Consider the following 18,043-nt stretch of genomic DNA (forward strand, 5'->3'; position numbering starts at 1 on the left):
GGTTACAAAGATACAAAGATATTAGTAATAACAAATAATTCTAACCTGAAGTGCCATGGTAACAGTGAATTGTTGATTTATATATTTCTTGTCAGAGCTGTACTATGGCATTTGAAGTATCTGTTCCTGAACATTCATGAACATGTATGTACGTCAAGGCCTGGTTTATGTACAATTTTGTATTCTTTTTGTTTCAACGTGATGAGTGGTCAAGTTGAAAACGCGCCCTCTATGACAATGAAACTTGAAAAACTCCTTAGGCACTAGCGCCATCTGGCGTTATGATGACTCAATTAAAACAGCAGAAAACGAAACAAGCCAAATTAATACTTTTATGTCATTATATTATTATACGATTAAAAAAAATCACCGTTTACATTTTTTATATTTGAATTTACTCACACTAAAATAAAAATCACACTAAATCAATTAGTATATAGAGTATTTTTCACACGAGTTTAATACGTAGTCACGGTGGCCGAGAGGTTAAGGCGTTGGACTCGAAATCCAATGGGGTTTCCCCGCACAGGTTCGAATCCTGTTCGTGACGATATTTAGTTTTGATTCGTTCCACTATAAGCGTTTCAAACCACACAAAACGCACGAATAAACTGATTTGTGAACATGTTTAATCATTTGCGTTCTTACAGGAAAATTAACGCAAACAATTTAGCACTTTTGTTTTTCCTTTTCTTCCTTAGTTTAATATGTTAATAAGGCTGAATTGTTCTTATGCAGTTTTAAAGGGGGGAGTTTCATGTGCAACATTCGTTAAAATCTGATATCATTCAGGTAGCTTATATAAATACCTGGCACAATCAGTCATCTTAGGTGATCCAAGGTGGCCAGGTGGCTAGCAGTTTGACTGAATTGGACTTCCTTTAGCTTCCGTTTTATTATGGCAAACCCGTTGAACGAAAGTGTGTGTCTGATTAAAGACCTTAAACCTGGATTAAAAAATATTAATTTGGTTTTCATCGTCCTGGAAACTGGTAAGTCATATGTAAGTGGGAAATGTTTGCTTTTCAACGACGAAACGCGGCCTTTTTGATTGTGTTGCTGTCTTCATTTTTAAAATGTTTCTGTGCTCACAAACAGTTTGATGTAGCCTATAACTTCAAATAGTACTAGTATAATGTCTTACAATTTTTGAAGTCCGTGCTGAATTCCATAAAAAAGGATATTAGTCAACATTGTTTTCAGTAGTGAATCCGTGAACGAATCTTTTGAGTTGGATCTTTTCTGTGAGTCGTTTGAGATGGCGTTCTGAATAAATCGTTCACGAATCGGCCGTGAATCGACTCGTGATGTTCTTGACTCAGAAACTCACAGTGAATTTTTTTTTTATTGCATTTCTTAGAACATACAAAATCAATGCCATGGGGTAAATATAATTGAGAGTACAATTACATGTTATAAATTCAGAAGAGTATCATGCAAGTGACAGTGAGTTTTAAGAGCTTTGGAGTTGCTGGATGTACTGAGAGTGTCCAGGTAGGATTTAAGTTCCTTACAAAAAATAAAAAAGTAGGGCATAGCACCCTGAAATTTACATTTGTGTAAAAAAAAATTCGCAAGAAAAATAAATAGGTTTATCAAAAAATATTGGTCCTTTACATCTTTTTTAAAGTTATGCTGACCAAATACAACATCTTTGTATGACAAAGAAAAACTCCGTGATGAAAATGTGCGAACAAAGATACAGTAATCCTTCCAGAACAGACTTGTATATGTGCATTCCCAGAAGAGATGGGAAATAGATTTGTGTTCAGTATCACAAAAAGAACATAAAGTGTCAATATCAGGAAACATCTTTTTCAAGTAAAGCTTCACAGAATAAAAAAGATGAAGTAATTTGTAAGACACATCCTTAACCTTATTGGTTATTAAATATTTAGAAGACAAAGTCCACACTTTCTTCCATGGAATATTGGCAAACTGGCCGTTCCATTACGACACAATGTATGGAAGAGAGACAATCTCATTTTGAAATAGCTGTCTAATTCTTCTCTTCCGACTAGAAGAGTTAGATAAAAAACAAATATTTCCAATCATTGTATCAAAGGGATGAGCTACTGACATAGAAATCTGGGATCTAGCTGAGACTCTAAGAAGAGTTATTGCTCCATAAGGGATGGCATCCATTACAATAGCAAATTCTCGAGGATCGACAGGTATATTGTACTTGTTCAAAACTCTGAATATGAATACAGGTATCCATCAGAATTGATTAATTGAGAAGCCAAAATAAAATTATTTTTAACCCAGTTTGGGAAAAACAACGACTTAAGTAATATCACAGTTATTCCAAATAAAGTACCGGTGAGGACTAAAATTGTGTTTATAAATTGGGTGCCAGGCCAAAAGCGCTTGTTTATGAAAATTTGACAATTTAAGGTGTAATTTGGAGATGTTGTAGTTACATAACAATAGAAAAGGGAGACCTCCCACCTTAGAGAAAATTCCAGAAAGAATCAGGGTTTAAGTACTGTTTTAACCAATTTATCTTGAAAGTATTACTTAAAGAAGTAAAATCTAGAAAGTTTAGACGATCACACATAATTATTAATAATCACAGACTTTTTAACGTAATGCCTCTAATGCTTCCACAGGAAATCAAATAACATTCTATCAATATCTGCACACGCAGCTTTATCCACATATAAGGAGAGAGCAGGGTAAGTCATTCTTGAGATACCCTCAGCTTCAGCAATAAGAGTTCATCCTCTCAGAGATAAATCTCTCTGAAACCATGAATTTAATTTCCTTTTAGCTTCCCCAACAACTGGGTCAAAGTTCAGTCTGCATCTGACTTTATAATCCTTACATATGGATATATATATGTGTTGGATTGCAATCGGAATCTGTAATTCATCCTTTAGAAACAGGATAGTGTCATCAGCTAGCTGACTAATAAGTATATGTTTGTTGGAAATAGTAATACCTTGCAGATGGCTACTCAGAAGAAAGGAGGAAAGAAGTTGTGCAGCCACAAGAAATAAATAAGGGGATATAGGGAAACCCTGACGAACTCCTCTTGACAATTGAAATCTAGGCGAGGTACCCGATTTAAGGTTGATGGAACAGTTGGCATTGTTATAAAGAGTTTTTATAAACTTGCAGAATGGATCACCAAACCCAAGCTTTTGGAGAGCTAGAAAAATAAACTCGTGTTCAAGAGAGTCAAAAGCTTTGTAAAAATCTAGAAAAAGAATAAAACTGCCATCAACTAATTCGCTATAGTCTAATAAATCTAGAACAAGTCGGATATTCTTTGCTATATGTCTTTTTGGCATAAATCCTGGTTTATGGAAACACCATGAGATTGAGTCTCATCAATAACTGAACTCAGAACACATTTTAGTCTTTTGGCCAAAGCCCAAGCTAATATTTTATAATCGTTATTAAGTAGACAAATAGGTCGCCAATTATCTATCAAAGTTGTATCTTTTTTAGGTTTTGGTATCAGAGTTAAAAGCCCTTGTGTTAAACTAGAAGGCAACGTTTCTGACTGAATACTCTCCAAAAACATCTCTTGCAGGAATAGTGCTAATTCTTCAGCAAAGTTTTTATAAAACTCGGCCGTCAGTCCGTCGGTTCCAGGAGATTTGTTATCTCACAGTGAATATATCAGCATCCGAATTGGCTCAGTCACGTCACTCCTTGCTGATATTGTGCACTCAGCTGCCATGCACTTTAGGGATTAGTAGCTAAATGTAAGAAGGAGTGAGTTATTTCAGGCACAGTTCGAGAGTTGTTTAAAATAATGAATTTCAGTGTTGTTTAAAGTCACCATGAAATCAAAATTGACATTCTTATTTTTTTTTATGGAATATTGCACAATTACAAATTATTTATCTGTGAACATTATATTTTTAATTCATGTGCCCTCGTAATCTTTGATCAAAATAACTTCCCCCTCCTTCTTGTAGTGACATATATCTCTTCTCTTTTCTGATGACGTTTTTACTGGCGCGAGGGCGGCACAACCTGTCACTCGAGATCACTGCAATTACAACGATCCAATCAGTTCTCAATTGACAAAATCAAGTCCTGCCGCTTTTTTTTTTGGTCTTCGAGAAGCTGTTTCACTCAGATATACCCTACATCACAATAGGGATGAAAAGATTACTTTTTTTTTTTAAGAAACTGAAGAAATAAAACGACTAACGAAAATTAGTTGGAAAGCTAATTTGCATTCGCCAATTGCCTTACATTTAAGTGTGTTCCTTGTTTGTGCATCTTTAACAAAATATACCAGGTCGAGTGTCTAAGACAAAGGACGGACACGAAGTGCGTTCATGTAAAGTAGCTGACAGGACCGGAAGTATCACCATATCAGTGTGGGACGAGGTTGGCAGCTTGATACAAACCGGAGACATCATCCGACTCAATCGAGGGTGAGATAATAAAGCCTCTTAGAAAGTTTTGGTTTTTTCATTTTCATCGTGTTAAAGAACATTTGATTTCAGATATGCATCTCTCTTCAAAGGATGTCTTACACTGTATATTGGGAGAACAGGGGACCTCCAAAAGATCGGAGAGTAGGTCTTCACACTTTTATTGAACTTAAGTTCTCTGAAACAATGATGATTGCAAATAACCAGTACCTTCTTGCATCTATCAAAGGTTCTGTATGATATTCTCCGAGGTGCCAAATTTCAGTGAGCCCAACCCAGAGGTGCTGGCTAAAATCAACCAAATAAACAACACCCACGTGAGTTCAAAAATACTGCTCAGAGGGCATGCACAGTGAGATAAGTGCAGAATGAGTGTCTGTTGTCTCTCTTAACAGGTTAAAACAGAAGCTTATGGCAGCGCTCCTTGTACACTGAATCCCGGAACAGCTGTACCTACAGGTTGACACATAGAAACTTGAACAATTGTTTGACAAAGGCAGTATTTATAACAAATAATCATATTTAATTCAACACCATTTTCTATGTTGCTGTCCCAGTAATTCAGTGTTTTTTTTTATCCAAGGGGCCTGGAACCCCTAAGGGGGCCTCAGCATATTTCCAAAGGCCTGCAAGATGGAAAAAACTAAACTCGCCGCAAAGTTAATTTTCATTCTTTGCTCTTTCAAAGTTTGAAATACCTTTGCAGCAATATACTGTTAGCTAACACCCCGACGCCACCCATGCTGTTGGGAGTGGCATTTACATGAATATATAAATATGTGCTGCTCTCAATAACAAAATAAACACTTTAAAAAATATTCAGCGGTGAGAAAATAGCAGTCAAGAAAGCATCTGTGGATGTGGATATGTTTGCTCCAGCTCTACAGCTTGTCACTCCAGTAAAATCACATAATATTTATTTATATAGCAATTTATTTAATAGATTGCTTTACAACGTGCAGCTTACTTGAAAAACAGTGTCAGTGTCACTCTCAAGTCAAACTTTAGGAAAAAACTTCTTTTTGGCCTAATTTCTTTCGAAATGACTTTCTTCGGTCTTTAAAATTACTTAAAATAAGACACATTAAGCTAAAATTGCTTTAAATCAAGATAAACGCTGGAATCTAATTTCTTATTTTAATTTGTTCCCTTAAGGGTACACCATGCAACTATGTAATATAAACACTTAGTATAGGCGTACCTTATGGCGCTTTTCCACTGCATGTTACAGTTCGGCGCGGCACAGTTCGGCTCGCTTTGCTTTTCCACTGCGTGGTACGACTCGGCTCGACACGGCACGGCTCGGTTCGCTTTAGCTCGGTTGCTTTTCCACTGCAGTTAGTACCGCTTCAAAGTGGGTGGGATTATGATTGATCGTTATAGTTTATCTGCTCCTCGGCAACCAACAAGAGGAACGTCTGCACTTCGCGTCTACTGACCACGATTCAGCCATTTCTTCTTTGGAAGTTTTTTTTCTTCAAGCAAGTCAAGTAGTTTTAAAACAGGTGCTACAGTGGTGGCTGTTACTGGCTATTTAAATCTAGCAGGTTTGATGTCTCGCAAATACAATGACGCTGGTAGTGACGATTCTGTCTGTCTGACCAATCAGTGATCTGCAGTGTTTTCACGTCATATTTTAGTATCGGTACGGTACGCTTGGAACCTCAACAGAGGTGGTACCATTTAAAGCGAGCCGAAGCAAGCCGTACCGTACCGTACCATGCAGTGGAAAAGCGCCAAAGCGTGCCGTACCGAACCGTACCCTACCATGCAGTGGAAAAGCGTCTTTAGTGATTCAAGATAAGACAAAAACATGGTTTGGAAGAAGGATTCATGATGTACTTACTCATTATATAAATGTTCTAAATTTAAAAAAAAAGTTGCATGGTGTACCTTCTTTAAAGGAACACTCCACCGTTTTTTCATATTAAACTATGTTATTCCCTTAACTAAGACGAGTTGATACATACCTCTCTGGTCTCAGTGCGTGCACTCAGTCACTCTTGCGCGCGGCTATACTTTGATAGCCCAGTTCATTCATTAGGATCAAAACAGAGATGAAGTTAAAGCGACCAAACACCTCCACGTTTTCCCTATTTAAATAGTTACACAAGTAGTTATACGACCAAGTATGGTGACACAAAATAAAACGTGACGCTTTTCTTAGCGGGTAGAATGGATAAATATAATGTATGGTGGAATAGCACTTCAGAGCACTTCGACTCGGCACAGTAATATCATCACTCCAGGCAGGGGTGTAGTAGCAAATTTTGGGCCCTGGGTACAAACCATGCCTCTTCTAAGGCATACCCCCCTTCTAAGGGCTCTTCTAAGGCATACCCCCCCTGCCTCGGGCCCAGGGTACCCTTTTTCCCCACGCTACCACGCCCCTGACTCCAGGATCATTCAGTTAAGGGAATAACATAGTTTAATATGAAAAAACGGTGGAGTGTTCCTTTAACAAATAAATGGATAAAAACAAAACAAGCTGTGGTTGCTCATTTAACAGTCAGATGGCTCTCTCTGTATAAATATATGATTCTTGACCAAAATAAGCTGAAATATATGTACCATTCTCTCTGCCTCTCACAGCCAACGGCTCTGCTGTGTTTTCTCCTCCTCCTGTCCCCCGAGAGACCTCCTTTGGTAAAGGTGGGCGTCATTTGAACCGCAACCATTGGAAGAGTGGCACTGCTTCTTCAGTACCAGGTGGAGGTCAGGGCCCAAAACCAATTGCCACCAGAACTAATGGACGGGATCCTCGCAGAGCGCTGAAGAGATGAGAACAAGAAAATTATGTTTCAGTATCTGAGACAATGCTATTTTGTATTTATTTTTAAATGCTTTTTTTATTTATAGCTGAACTATTGTTTTTCAGTCAATTGATTGGTTAAGGGTTATTTGGTTAATGAATTAGATTAACTTTTTTTGGATTTATGAGAGGTTATTTTGCAGAACAAAGTTGTGTTCAAAATAAAGTTAATTAAAATCATGTCATGCTTGTCATATTTGTGTTTTCATAGCAAGTTCGGGCCATTAAATCAGCAGTAAGCGATTTCTGAGAATCATTGTTGAACACTTGATATTTGAAATCAACCCAAACAAACACACCCTTCCCTTCATTGCTCCACCCACAAAACGCACAAACACTTGATGCAAGACTGGATGTCTCTTTATCATTGCAGAGATCTTCAGACCTTCACTAAACTGCCTTCTACGAAGCCGTCTTTGCCGAGACAAGTGGAGCCAGCAGCGGAACAGCAAGCGAGACAACGGACTGACTGATCCAGCGTGCTGAAATTCGTCGACGATCCTCAGCGAACTGTCGCGCTCTCCAGGGATCCTCAGGCGTATACTTTTCTCTTTTTCTTCATTGTCTAAAAGAGCAGCGACATTGTGGCAAATGTCGAGCCCCTCTGCAAGACAAGGACGGTCACAGCGAGTGCATCACCTGCCTGTGCAAGGCCCACGCGGACGCCGCTCTCACTAAGTCGAGCTGCTCTCTCTCGTTGTCTTTGGCAGCTTCTGACGCGGAGGATTGGATGGGCTCTTCACCTCAGCAGCGCACTAGAACATCGATAGCGCCAAGGAGAAGGGCTATGAGAAACTGCCCCCCCTGGAAGAAGCCATCGGATGGAAATCAAAAGTGATTCATCCATCCAAGCCCTGCAGGATGACCTCAGCTCTCGCAGGTAGGGCTTATGCGTCATCTGGCCAGGCAAACACCGTCCTCCACTCGATGGCAGTCCTCCAAGTTTTCCAGGCCAAACTCCTCCACTCCATGGACGAGTCTGGACCAGACCCATAAGCTTTTCGTGAACTCCGTCGCGCCACGAAAGCCACCGCCCAGGTCATCGGCAGAGCCATGGTCAGCTTAGTGGTGCTGGAGCGCCACTTATGGCTTAACTTAACGGAGATCAAAGACGCGGACAGAACCGCCTTCTTAGATTCTCCCATCTCCTCCACAGGTCTCTTCTTCCCCGCGGTGGACGGATTCGCTGAGCACTTCTTAGCAGCACAGAAAACATCGCAGGCAAAACGCTCCAGTTCTGGAGCTTCGAGTCGCTAAAAGCCCATGCCTACTCAGCTGCATACGCCTGCAGCTACTCAACCTCACCTAGCGCCTGAGCAACAGCAGCACTCCAGTCAGGCAAAACGCTTCCCACCTAAGCGTCAGCGACCCCGGGGCCTAGGATTACGCTAGACTCTGAATCAAGAAGCAGTCATGATCTGCAAAGCAGGAAGAGGGAATGGCTAAGTCTCGCCGAGGCCGGACCGTCCTTCAAAAAGCCCCAAGTATTCCTCCATACGGCCTGTTCAGTTCTGGCCAATGGAACACATGTTGCGATTGCAAGCAGTGGGCCCATTCAAGTTCACTCCCCCTTCATTGACCGCTGTTATAGCGAACACAATAAAAAAACAAAAATACTCTGCAAAAGAACACTTTTCCTCTTCCACACCACATGAGGGTCGGCCCCCTGCTCGAATGCAGCAGGCCACCATTCGAAACCATAAAACCCATAGCCAAACAGGCTGAGGCATGGAAAGCCATCTCTAGTGTGGCACGATGGGATATGAACACAGTAGAACAAGGCTACTCGCTCCAATTCGCTCGCAATCCATCCCGCTTGGACAGGCATAATCCAAACTTCGGTGAAGAACAACGTGTCTCATGTCCTCCGCGCATTTTACAGTCACTACTTCCTTGTTCCCAAAAAAGAAGGTGGCCTCAGGCCCATCCTAGATCTCAGACATCTGAACAAAGCCCTTATCAAACAGCCTTTCAAGATGTTAACTCTGAAACAAATCCTCACGCAGGTTCGCCCGATGAATTGGTTCTTCTCAGTTTATCTGAAAGATGCTTACTCTTACTTTCATATCCAAATAATCCTCCCTCACAGACCTTTCTTGAGATTCGCGTTCAAGGGGATGGCTTACCAGTATACTGCTGGTATACTGTTAGATAGATGATGGTGCCAGTGTGCTTGGCTGGCCGTCTGTTCCCTGGCCTGTTTATTTGTTTGTTTATTTCGTTTTTAACTCAGAATGTTTTTACTTTGATTGTTTATGACCGTCAACTGATTTTGAATATATGAGACTCTGTTGAGGTTTCATCGAACGCTGATTTAAAATTCTTTCACTCAAACAACTCCCCTCCATTTTTGAAAACCGTCCCGGCCTGTGAAAGCCGGTTGTCGTGGGATTTTCATGGAAAGAAACGCCGCAGGAGAAGAGGAAGTGAGGGGACATTGCGGCTAAACTGAAGTTAAGTTTAGTGCATCAGCTTCCGGTCGCTTTGTCATGGGGCGATCACTTGAGGTGGCTTATCAATGGATTTTACCTGTGACCCAGGATACAATGTTAATCTCTTCCTGCTATCGGATACCCCGATTTCATCGCAGAGGTGTAAATCTCTGCAATCTTCGCCCGCTGTGCCATGCAGCACAGCCGGGCTGCTATCCAGTTTGTCAGAATGGCTCTGGTAAACGCAAGATCTCTTGTAAATAAGAAGACATTATTTTGCAAGATTTCTTCAACTTAAATAAACTAGATTTTTTGCTCTCAGACTGTTCTTTTTTTTTTACTGTCCCAGACTTTCTGACAGAGGCGGTGCGGTGGGTTTGTGTCTTTTTTTTTAAAGTAGTTGCCGATCTTTAAAGAAAGACCGAAATGTTTTCTAGTTTTGAAGTTCTCCTGTTTTTTCTAAATATGGATCAGTTAGCCATCGCTGTGGTTTATCACCCTCCAAAGCCAAATAAGGATTTTTAAAATGTTTGCAAACTTTTTAGGAGACATATGTTCTTCAGTATGATCGTCTTTTGATTGCGGGGGATTTTAATATCCACATTTGTGGTGAGTCAAAGTCCTTGGCCAAGGATTTTACTAATCTGATTGATTCTTTCGATTTTACTCAATTGGTAAATGGTCCAACTCATAAACAGGGCCGCACATTATCTTGTGTTGTTGCACGGTATTTCGATCTGTGTACTTGAAATCCTTGATTTGAGTTTTCTGACCATATGCCTGTTACATTCACTTGCTCCTTCCCAAATGAAGTTACAAAAACATTGAGGGTTTAGCGGCAGATTCGTACCTTTAGTCCTTCTAGTGATGATTTTTCTGTTCTTTTCAATGAAGCTTTTCAAATGTATGGTCTTGATTCCCTTTCAAATTTGCTTGATGTGGATGATTCTGATGATTATCAGCATACTTGTCTGATATTAAGTCTTGGTTTTCCTTAATTTGTTTGCATCTAAACGAGAGCAAAACACAGGTTATCGGTTTTGGTACCACATGTGTTTCTGTTACTCCTGATGGCGACCTGGGAGATTTGGTCCCCTATATAAAATACTCTGTGAAAAACTTGGGTGTTATTTTTGATTCGACTCTTAAGTTTGATAAACAGATACATGCTGTAGTTAAATCTAGTTTTTTTCAATTAAGATTATTATCTAAGGCTAAGAGTTTTTAACATTTGCAGAGTTTGATCCATTCGTTCATTTCATCTGGACTTGACTATTGTCATTCTCTTTTTATTGGAATGAGTCAATCCAATATTAGTTGTCTTCAGATGGTTCAGAATGCAGCAGCTTGACTTTTGACTGGCACAAGGAAGTTTGATCATGTATCCCCAAAACTACGTTCATTGCACTGGCTGCCAGTTTGTTACAGAATTGATTTTAAAATTCTGCTTTTTGTTTTTAAAGCCATGAATGGATTAGCTCCAAACTATCTCTCTGTTCTTTTGAAATTAAATAACTCTGCTAGATCATTGAGGTCATCTCCACAAAGACTGTTGATGGTTCCGAAAGATGGCCGCCGAGTGAAATGATTTGACTTTGGCAATAGCAAGCCCCCCTGCTCCCACCCTCCCTTCAGACCATCAAAGCCACGCCTCCTTTATGACGACTCAATCCTTGTGTCTCAAAGCACATAACATTAAAATAATAATGAAAGTAAACAACTTACTCTGACTTGTACTACCTGACTGCTGCAGATTAATTTCGGCGATGATAGACCAACGTATAGTACGTTACGGTTACGACATGGCGTGAATGCAGCATAAGCTTGTTGTTTTGGTTCAGGAGGAACTGTAAAAGGCAGCTGCTGTTTCTTTGTAGCGCTCGGTGACTGTCTGTCTACAACTCTGCATAGCCTTGCGGAATAAGCTGATGACGTGTAATGTCTGCGCGAGCAGGGTGCGCGGTGGTATGGAAATGCATGTTGACAGGCAGGTAGAACATTAAAATCGTTCTATTCGGACCAAATGCAATGATTCGACAAACATTTTTTGGTCCTGAGACTTCCACAGAAGATATTTGTATTTGTATGTTTTAATATTTAGACCACTTCTGTTATTGATTGCTATCAGGATGTGAAGAGAGTTTCAACCAGTAACTGTTCTGTAAAGGGAACTTTTTAGTGTAATGATACTGTTGTATGAATGAATGAATGAATGAATGAATGAATAAAGCGCTTATATATTGCGCTTTCATATGTATTACTGTACACCCAAAGTGCTTTACAATCATATCAGGGGTTCTCTCCTCAACCACCACCAGTGTTCACTATCCACTTGGATGATGCGACGGCAGGCACAGTACAACGGCTGGGAATTCAATGGATGGGGATTATTAGGAGGACGTGATAGGCATGGGCCAATGGATGGAATTTGCCCAGGACACCAGGGTTACACCCCTACTCTTTATGAGAAGTGCCATGGGATTATTAATGACCACAGAGAGTCAGGACCTCGATTTAACGTCTTATTCGAAAGATGAGAGTACGTAGTTGTTGTAGGATAGACATTTAAGAAGGGACACAAGGTTATTAGGTCAGTTCCTTAGTAAAGTGTTTATCTTGAGCATCACACGAATGCCTAGTTCGTTATTGTAAAAATGTTAACATAACAGTAACAAAAGATGTTTATAAAACAAATTGCCTATACCTACCTTTAAAAGATTGGGAACTTTCTGTTTTCTTGTTTTTTTCTGAGAGTTTGCTCATAAAATAAGATGGTTACTTCACTTTTCTGGTATTTTTTATACAATTTCAAATATTACACTAGACTAGAATAGTAAGATATTGACAGTGATCTGCTGTGACTTTATTTAGATATTGAATTGAGGCTCTAATAAATGAGTGGTTCATTGCCTTGATAAAAAATAAATTAAAAAAATAATAAATGCACCCTTACAAGTGCTTACGTCAGCTACTGTTGTTTTGCATTGAAATTGCATTGCATGAAATTTCAAGTCCTGGACTGTTTATGAATGAATAGTTAATAAATCTGCAAAACCTTATATAAATATAGATTATATAATATAAAATTATGTAATATAATTAAATATCTAGTAAGTATATAAGATGTATATAAGCATATCTTTAAATGAAATGGATAAATACAGATTTGAAAGCTGAGAATTTATGAGTGACGTGAAAGTAATAGCAGTAACATTATGGTTCATGATACATGTCCTTAACTAAAGACACTTCTACATTTACCTTACATTTACTGTAAACTAACCTTTGCTAATACTTTTTATTCAGTTATATAGTAATCCAGCCGATATATAGTAAATAGAAATAGGAGACTTTACAAGTAATTATTCATAGTAAAATCATCAAAAAAGATAAATGTTTTATTTCTAATGCTGCAACTACGACGTTTCTTGCAACATCCCAACTTTCACTTGCATTTTTAATTTCAGTGTTATTTTTAGATTTTTATTTTCTTGTCACCATACTATGGTGTTCTGTTACTGGAAATCATTGCCGTAGTACGCAGAGTGGGCTACCAACTCCTTGCTGAGTGTGAAGCTGACTTCTGCAGTTCTGCTGATTAAATTAAAACTATTCTTCTTCATTCAAATTTTCTTTAATTTATAGCATCTCTGACTTCAGGTCTTCATTGATCATATCTAGTCCTGGGTCTTAACTGTATATTTCCCTAAAACTGCAAACATGGTGTGTGGGAAATTCCAGAACTTCCCTTCAAAGGGGGGTCAATTATTTATACCAGTGATATGTAAAAATATCAGCAGTGATTGTGATAAGCATGCAGAGCAATCTCTCAACATTGAAATGTCATTGTGCTGAATGCCAGTCATGAAAATAAAATGATCATCTTTATTAAATGTTATTAACATTTAGGAAACTTATTTCATTTATACAAATTGTTCAAAAGTATAAAGTGGAAAAAGCAAATTCAAAGTATGCATGAAGCAAATCTTGTCACATTTGTGTTTACCTGCAATAATCACTGGTGATGAATAATCATATGCATCTTAACTATACTTATAATTATATAATTGGATTTTATCGATATTTTAAATATTAAACTAAAGATAATTACATAATTACTCATAATTTCAATGCAGTTGAACACTTGAAAACAGAATGCAGAAGCAAATTCAGTCTCTCATTAAGAGTAAAATCAACAAGGATTACAGTAAGATTTCTCCTTAACACATCACATTAAGTGCTAATGTAAATTAAAATGTTCTGGTTCTGTATGATTAAAAAAAGTTTGTATATTATAATATATCATAGCCTTTCTATTACCATTCAGGATACATATTCTATTTTAATTAAGGCAGAGCAAATTAAAAAAGGTATACCATTTGATAACAATTTGATCTGTTCCCATTTATGTACTTTATTTACAATAATAACAAACATCATAATGAAGATCCAAGTCAGTCAGCTGGTTCTGATTCTTCTCTCACATCTCTTTCAGCAGAATCCCATAAGGACGAATGGACTTCTCCACGATCTCCTTCTCTTTATCAGCAGAGGTGCCTTCAGGAATCTCAATCAGCCAGTAGTCCTGTCTTTGGCACACTTTCCTCATCTTTGGATTGATCCTGTTTTGCATCAGGACTCTGTATTTCTTCCCGGTCTTTTTGGATGTAAATTCCTTGCTGTAGCCAGAAGCCTGATCTATGTCGTATGTTGAATAGATTCCTCTCCCATAGAGATCTCCAGGACCTGCTTTGTAATGGTCTTTGACGATACATGTAGCACCATCAACGCTGGTTCCATGATAGGAGACGGGCCATTCACCAGACACTGAGTGACTCCTCCATCCATCCGTGCCCAGCCAGTCGTTTCCATCAGGATACTTGTTCCGGACTTTGAGAGCAATTCGGTACCATCCACATGGACGTTTATATGGCTCATTACCCCGCGTGCATACTGACTTGTCACTTAAATGTCTGAAATCACAATCAAAGCGAGGTTAGAAGAATTCATCCATGTCCACAAACATTTCATTGCGTAAACCAGTGTATAGAGTGCTCATCCCATCACCTCTGGCACCTAACAATTTCAGGACCCTCTTGCCCAATGGCAGCAGTGATAAAATTGTATATATCAAGTTCAGGATCAAAATTCAGTGATCACTTTGATTCAATGTGAGGCTTCAGAGTAGTACCTGTGAGAGCCGAGAGGGCCTCCAGAACAAGTTCTCTGTCGATCATGGTTCAGGCAGGTTGCACACAATGAAATAAGTTACAAAAACTCTATTTATATGGACAGAAATGTGGAAGTTGATATTTTTGCTTTCTGTTTTGCAATTATGGAATCTAAAGTATGAATCAAAACAGGTCAATCAAGTTTGAAATTCATACTTTTGATCAATATTGTGATCTGGGAAATGGCCAGAAGAGTCTGAAGAGTTAAATAAAAACTTGTACCACCCCCTTGCTCCGTTCCCACGCCTCTCGGCCCTGCCCTGCTTGCCACAGTGTGCATTTCAATTTTACAGTTTCTCTCTACTGTACATGCTTCAGATGTCTTTCCTGCCAATCACTGCCAATATTTTGCATTTGGCTCAAACAATGTGTTCATTATGTAAGAATTTCTAAGTGTTTTTGGTGCACTGTACGTAAAAAATAACTGAAGACGGGCCGTTGAATTATTAGAAAAGTAATGCACACAACAGGTGGTAATGCAGCCACGACTCCGAGCACAGTGGTCGTTACACCTGGTGTGCATTATTGTTAAATAATCCAATGGCCCGGAGTCAATTATTCCACTTATACTATGGTTACCACACCTCAAAACAATGTTCAGATGATGTATTTTGTAATTGAAACATTTGTCAGGTTTCTGTTCTTAAAACACTCTTGTGTATAGGACTAATTTCTATCCCCAGTACTTGAGCGAGCTCTTAACGCATTATAGTCCTTCACGTCTATTGCGATCTCAAAACTCCGGCCAGTTGATAATACCTAGAATATCCAAATCGACTGCTGGCGGTAGATCCTTTTCCTATTTAGCACCAAAACTTTGGAACAGTCTTCCTAACATTGTCCGGGAAGCAGACACAGTCTGTCAGTTCAAATCTAGATTAAAAACACATCTCTTTGACCTAGCATACACATAACACATTAGAGTCCTTATTAGGTCAGCCGGAACCAGAAACACTTCCCATAAATCCTGATGTACTTGTTACATCATAAGAAGGATGGCATCTACGCTAATATTAGTCTCTCTGTTTATCCTGAGGTTTACCGCAATCCGCCGGATCCAGGCCGTATCCAGATCTGATGGAGGACCTGCGCCTGGACACAACAACAACGCAGTCCTGAAGTGTCAACTAGTCTCTCCCCTGTGAAGGCCTACTTCCCTTTACCTCTGTGCAAATAAAACATCGGGATAATTCCGGTTAACATGGCTACGTGACACAGACTGAAGGTGAGGAACTTAAATACACAGTGATAATCTGATGTCCATGACAACTAAACCAGCTTAAAACAGTCTCAGAAACACCAAAGGCAGTTTCAAGTCGGTTGAATAAGAGGCTGTGATTGACAGCATCAAAAGCGGCACTAAGATCAAGTTGTATAAGGATGGAGAGAGAACCGGAATCTGAAGCTATTAACAGATCATTGGAACGCTGTTCTTTGTGCTGTTGAGTTTACAAAAACCAGACTGAAGGGCCTCAAAAAGATCATTAACAGTAAGATGATTGTGTAGCTGCAAAGCCTCAACTCATTCTAGTGTTTTTAACAGAAAGGAGAGGTTTGAAAGGGGGCGATAATTATTTAAACTGTCCAAATCATCATTATGCTTTTTTGGAACCGGTGTTACAGCAGCAGTTTTTAATGCAGCAGTTTGAGACTCATTAATAATGCTGAGAACAGCCGGACACAAAGAGTTAAAACAGGATTTAAATAAGCTTGTTGGAAGGGGATCAAGCGTGCAAGTGGTGGCTTTCATACATGATACCTCCCTAGTAAGCAACTTTTAGTAAATTTGAGAAAAAAAATTGTAAAAGATGTGCCAGAGAAACTAGGCAAACATAGTTTTGAAGAGGAAACAGTTGTATCATGATTTAGGGTATTTAAATTGTCATTAGAACTGCACACGTTAAAAAAGATTGACAAATGGTCAGAAAGACCAATGTCAACAGGAGACAGCTGAGACACAAATGAATCATTTGCAATCACAAATTAATTATCCAAACAGAGATAAACCTTCTGCCCTTCAGCAAACAGACAGGGTTTTATTCAGCATTCACATAAGCAGAGACATCAACATAACTTTTAGCAATTGGCAGTGAACTGTTCATATTCACAAAAATCTTTAAGTAGTTTGTAAGAATGTTCCTAATTGTAATTCATTAAGCATTCTTAAGTTCTAAACTACTTTCTTTAGAACATAAGAGTTACTTTCTCTTCGTTGTTGTGGATTACCTGTTAGTTTTCATTAAATAACCATTTTGTTTATAGTAAGCTTTTTGAACTCTCCTTCCTCTTCATCTTCTTCAAAAGATAAATACATTTAAATTACAATATGATTTTTTTTTACATCTTTTTTTCTTATATATGTACATAACACACAGAGCAACAACCTCAAAGGCACAGTCACCTTTAATCTTTAATCTGCAGCGAGGGACAGCTAACAAGGATCTCAAATTCCTATTGGAGGTATAAGGTTGCAACAACTCTTTTATATAAACAGGAGCTTGACCCAGCAATACTCTAAACACTGTATTTATTGGAAACAAGGCAAACAATATATAACTATACATGCGGTTCATTCATTAAGAAAAATGCTTCTTACAGTACTTAAAGAAGATTTTGTGCTCAGAACCAAATTGGCAACAGAAACAAACAGATACTGTATATATCCCTGATTTCCATGTCTCTGATTCAGGAAAGTATTTTCTTTTTGCTTGTTTGTGTAACTACAGGATCAACATTATGCAATATTATAGCCTTGTCGAATTCCTCGAATTTCTCTTTTCTGCATTACTTCAGCTGATTTCCTGCAGGTGGTAGTGTGAGAGGAGGCAGCAGAGATGATTGGTCAAACAGGTTTGAAGATTTCTGTAAACTATTAGCACACACTCAGCATGAAACCATTCATAATTATGAACATTTTACAACCTCAAATGAAAAAGATGGAAAACTCAAGAAAATATGACGCGAAATCACCACCGTCAAGACCTGAATCAACAGCCTTTTTCTGAGAAGGTGGCTGAAACAACTACTAACATGGGGAATTGTTATATTTGAATCATGTTTGACCTAATATGACCAGTCTAAAAGCATAAAAGTTTGTCCAAAAATAAAAATGATGACCAAGGAATAAAAAAAAAGGTAATATCTCCCAATTCTGACTACTTTTTCTCA

General features: G+C 38.7%; 2 protein-coding genes and 1 non-coding gene across 3 annotated transcripts; 2 read left to right on the forward strand and 1 right to left on the reverse strand.

The window, feature by feature from the left end:
- Nucleotides 1–468: 468 nt before the first annotated feature.
- On the forward strand, nucleotides 469–550 carry trnas-cga (transfer RNA serine (anticodon CGA)). The gene has a single exon. It is a non-coding gene; the product is annotated as a tRNA-Ser (tRNA).
- A 284-nt stretch (nucleotides 551–834) lies between these two features.
- Nucleotides 835–7,406, forward strand: nabp1b (nucleic acid binding protein 1b). The gene is made up of 6 exons (XM_077199994.1): nucleotides 835–992; nucleotides 4,262–4,400; nucleotides 4,473–4,544; nucleotides 4,630–4,717; nucleotides 4,796–4,859; nucleotides 6,993–7,406. The coding sequence occupies exons 1-6, from the start codon at nucleotides 899–901 to the stop codon at nucleotides 7,181–7,183; spliced, it is 648 nt and encodes a 215-aa protein (XP_077056109.1). The 5' UTR covers nucleotides 835–898; the 3' UTR covers nucleotides 7,184–7,406.
- Nucleotides 7,407–13,966: 6,560 nt separating this feature from the next.
- Nucleotides 13,967–14,881, reverse strand: LOC143707162 (uncharacterized). Its single transcript, XM_077199913.1, is given in 2 exon segments — nucleotides 13,967–14,720; nucleotides 14,836–14,881. Coding segments are annotated over 2 exon segments (642 nt in total). The 3' UTR covers nucleotides 13,967–14,124.
- Nucleotides 14,882–18,043: the final 3,162 nt, after the last annotated feature.

The sequence above is a fragment of the Siphateles boraxobius genome, unplaced genomic scaffold (genome assembly GCF_051911475.1).
Source record: "Siphateles boraxobius isolate OS27281-9 unplaced genomic scaffold, OSU_SipBor_1 41, whole genome shotgun sequence".
NCBI classification, from domain to species: Eukaryota; Metazoa; Chordata; class Actinopteri; order Cypriniformes; family Leuciscidae; genus Siphateles; species Siphateles boraxobius.

What these genes read in the sequence shown, in the direction of transcription:
- nabp1b (XM_077199994.1), top strand. Translation starts at nt 899, where the DNA reads ATGGCAAACCCGTTGAACGAAAGTGTGTGTCTGATTAAAGACCTTAAA. An exon ending in GACCTCCAAAAGATCGGAGA is followed by an intron (nt 4,545 to 4,629) that starts GTAGGTCTTCAC and finishes CATCTATCAAAG; the next exon opens with GTTCTGTATGATATTCTCCG. An exon ending in CGGAACAGCTGTACCTACAG is followed by an intron (nt 4,860 to 6,992) that starts GTTGACACATAG and finishes TGCCTCTCACAG; the next exon opens with CCAACGGCTCTGCTGTGTTT.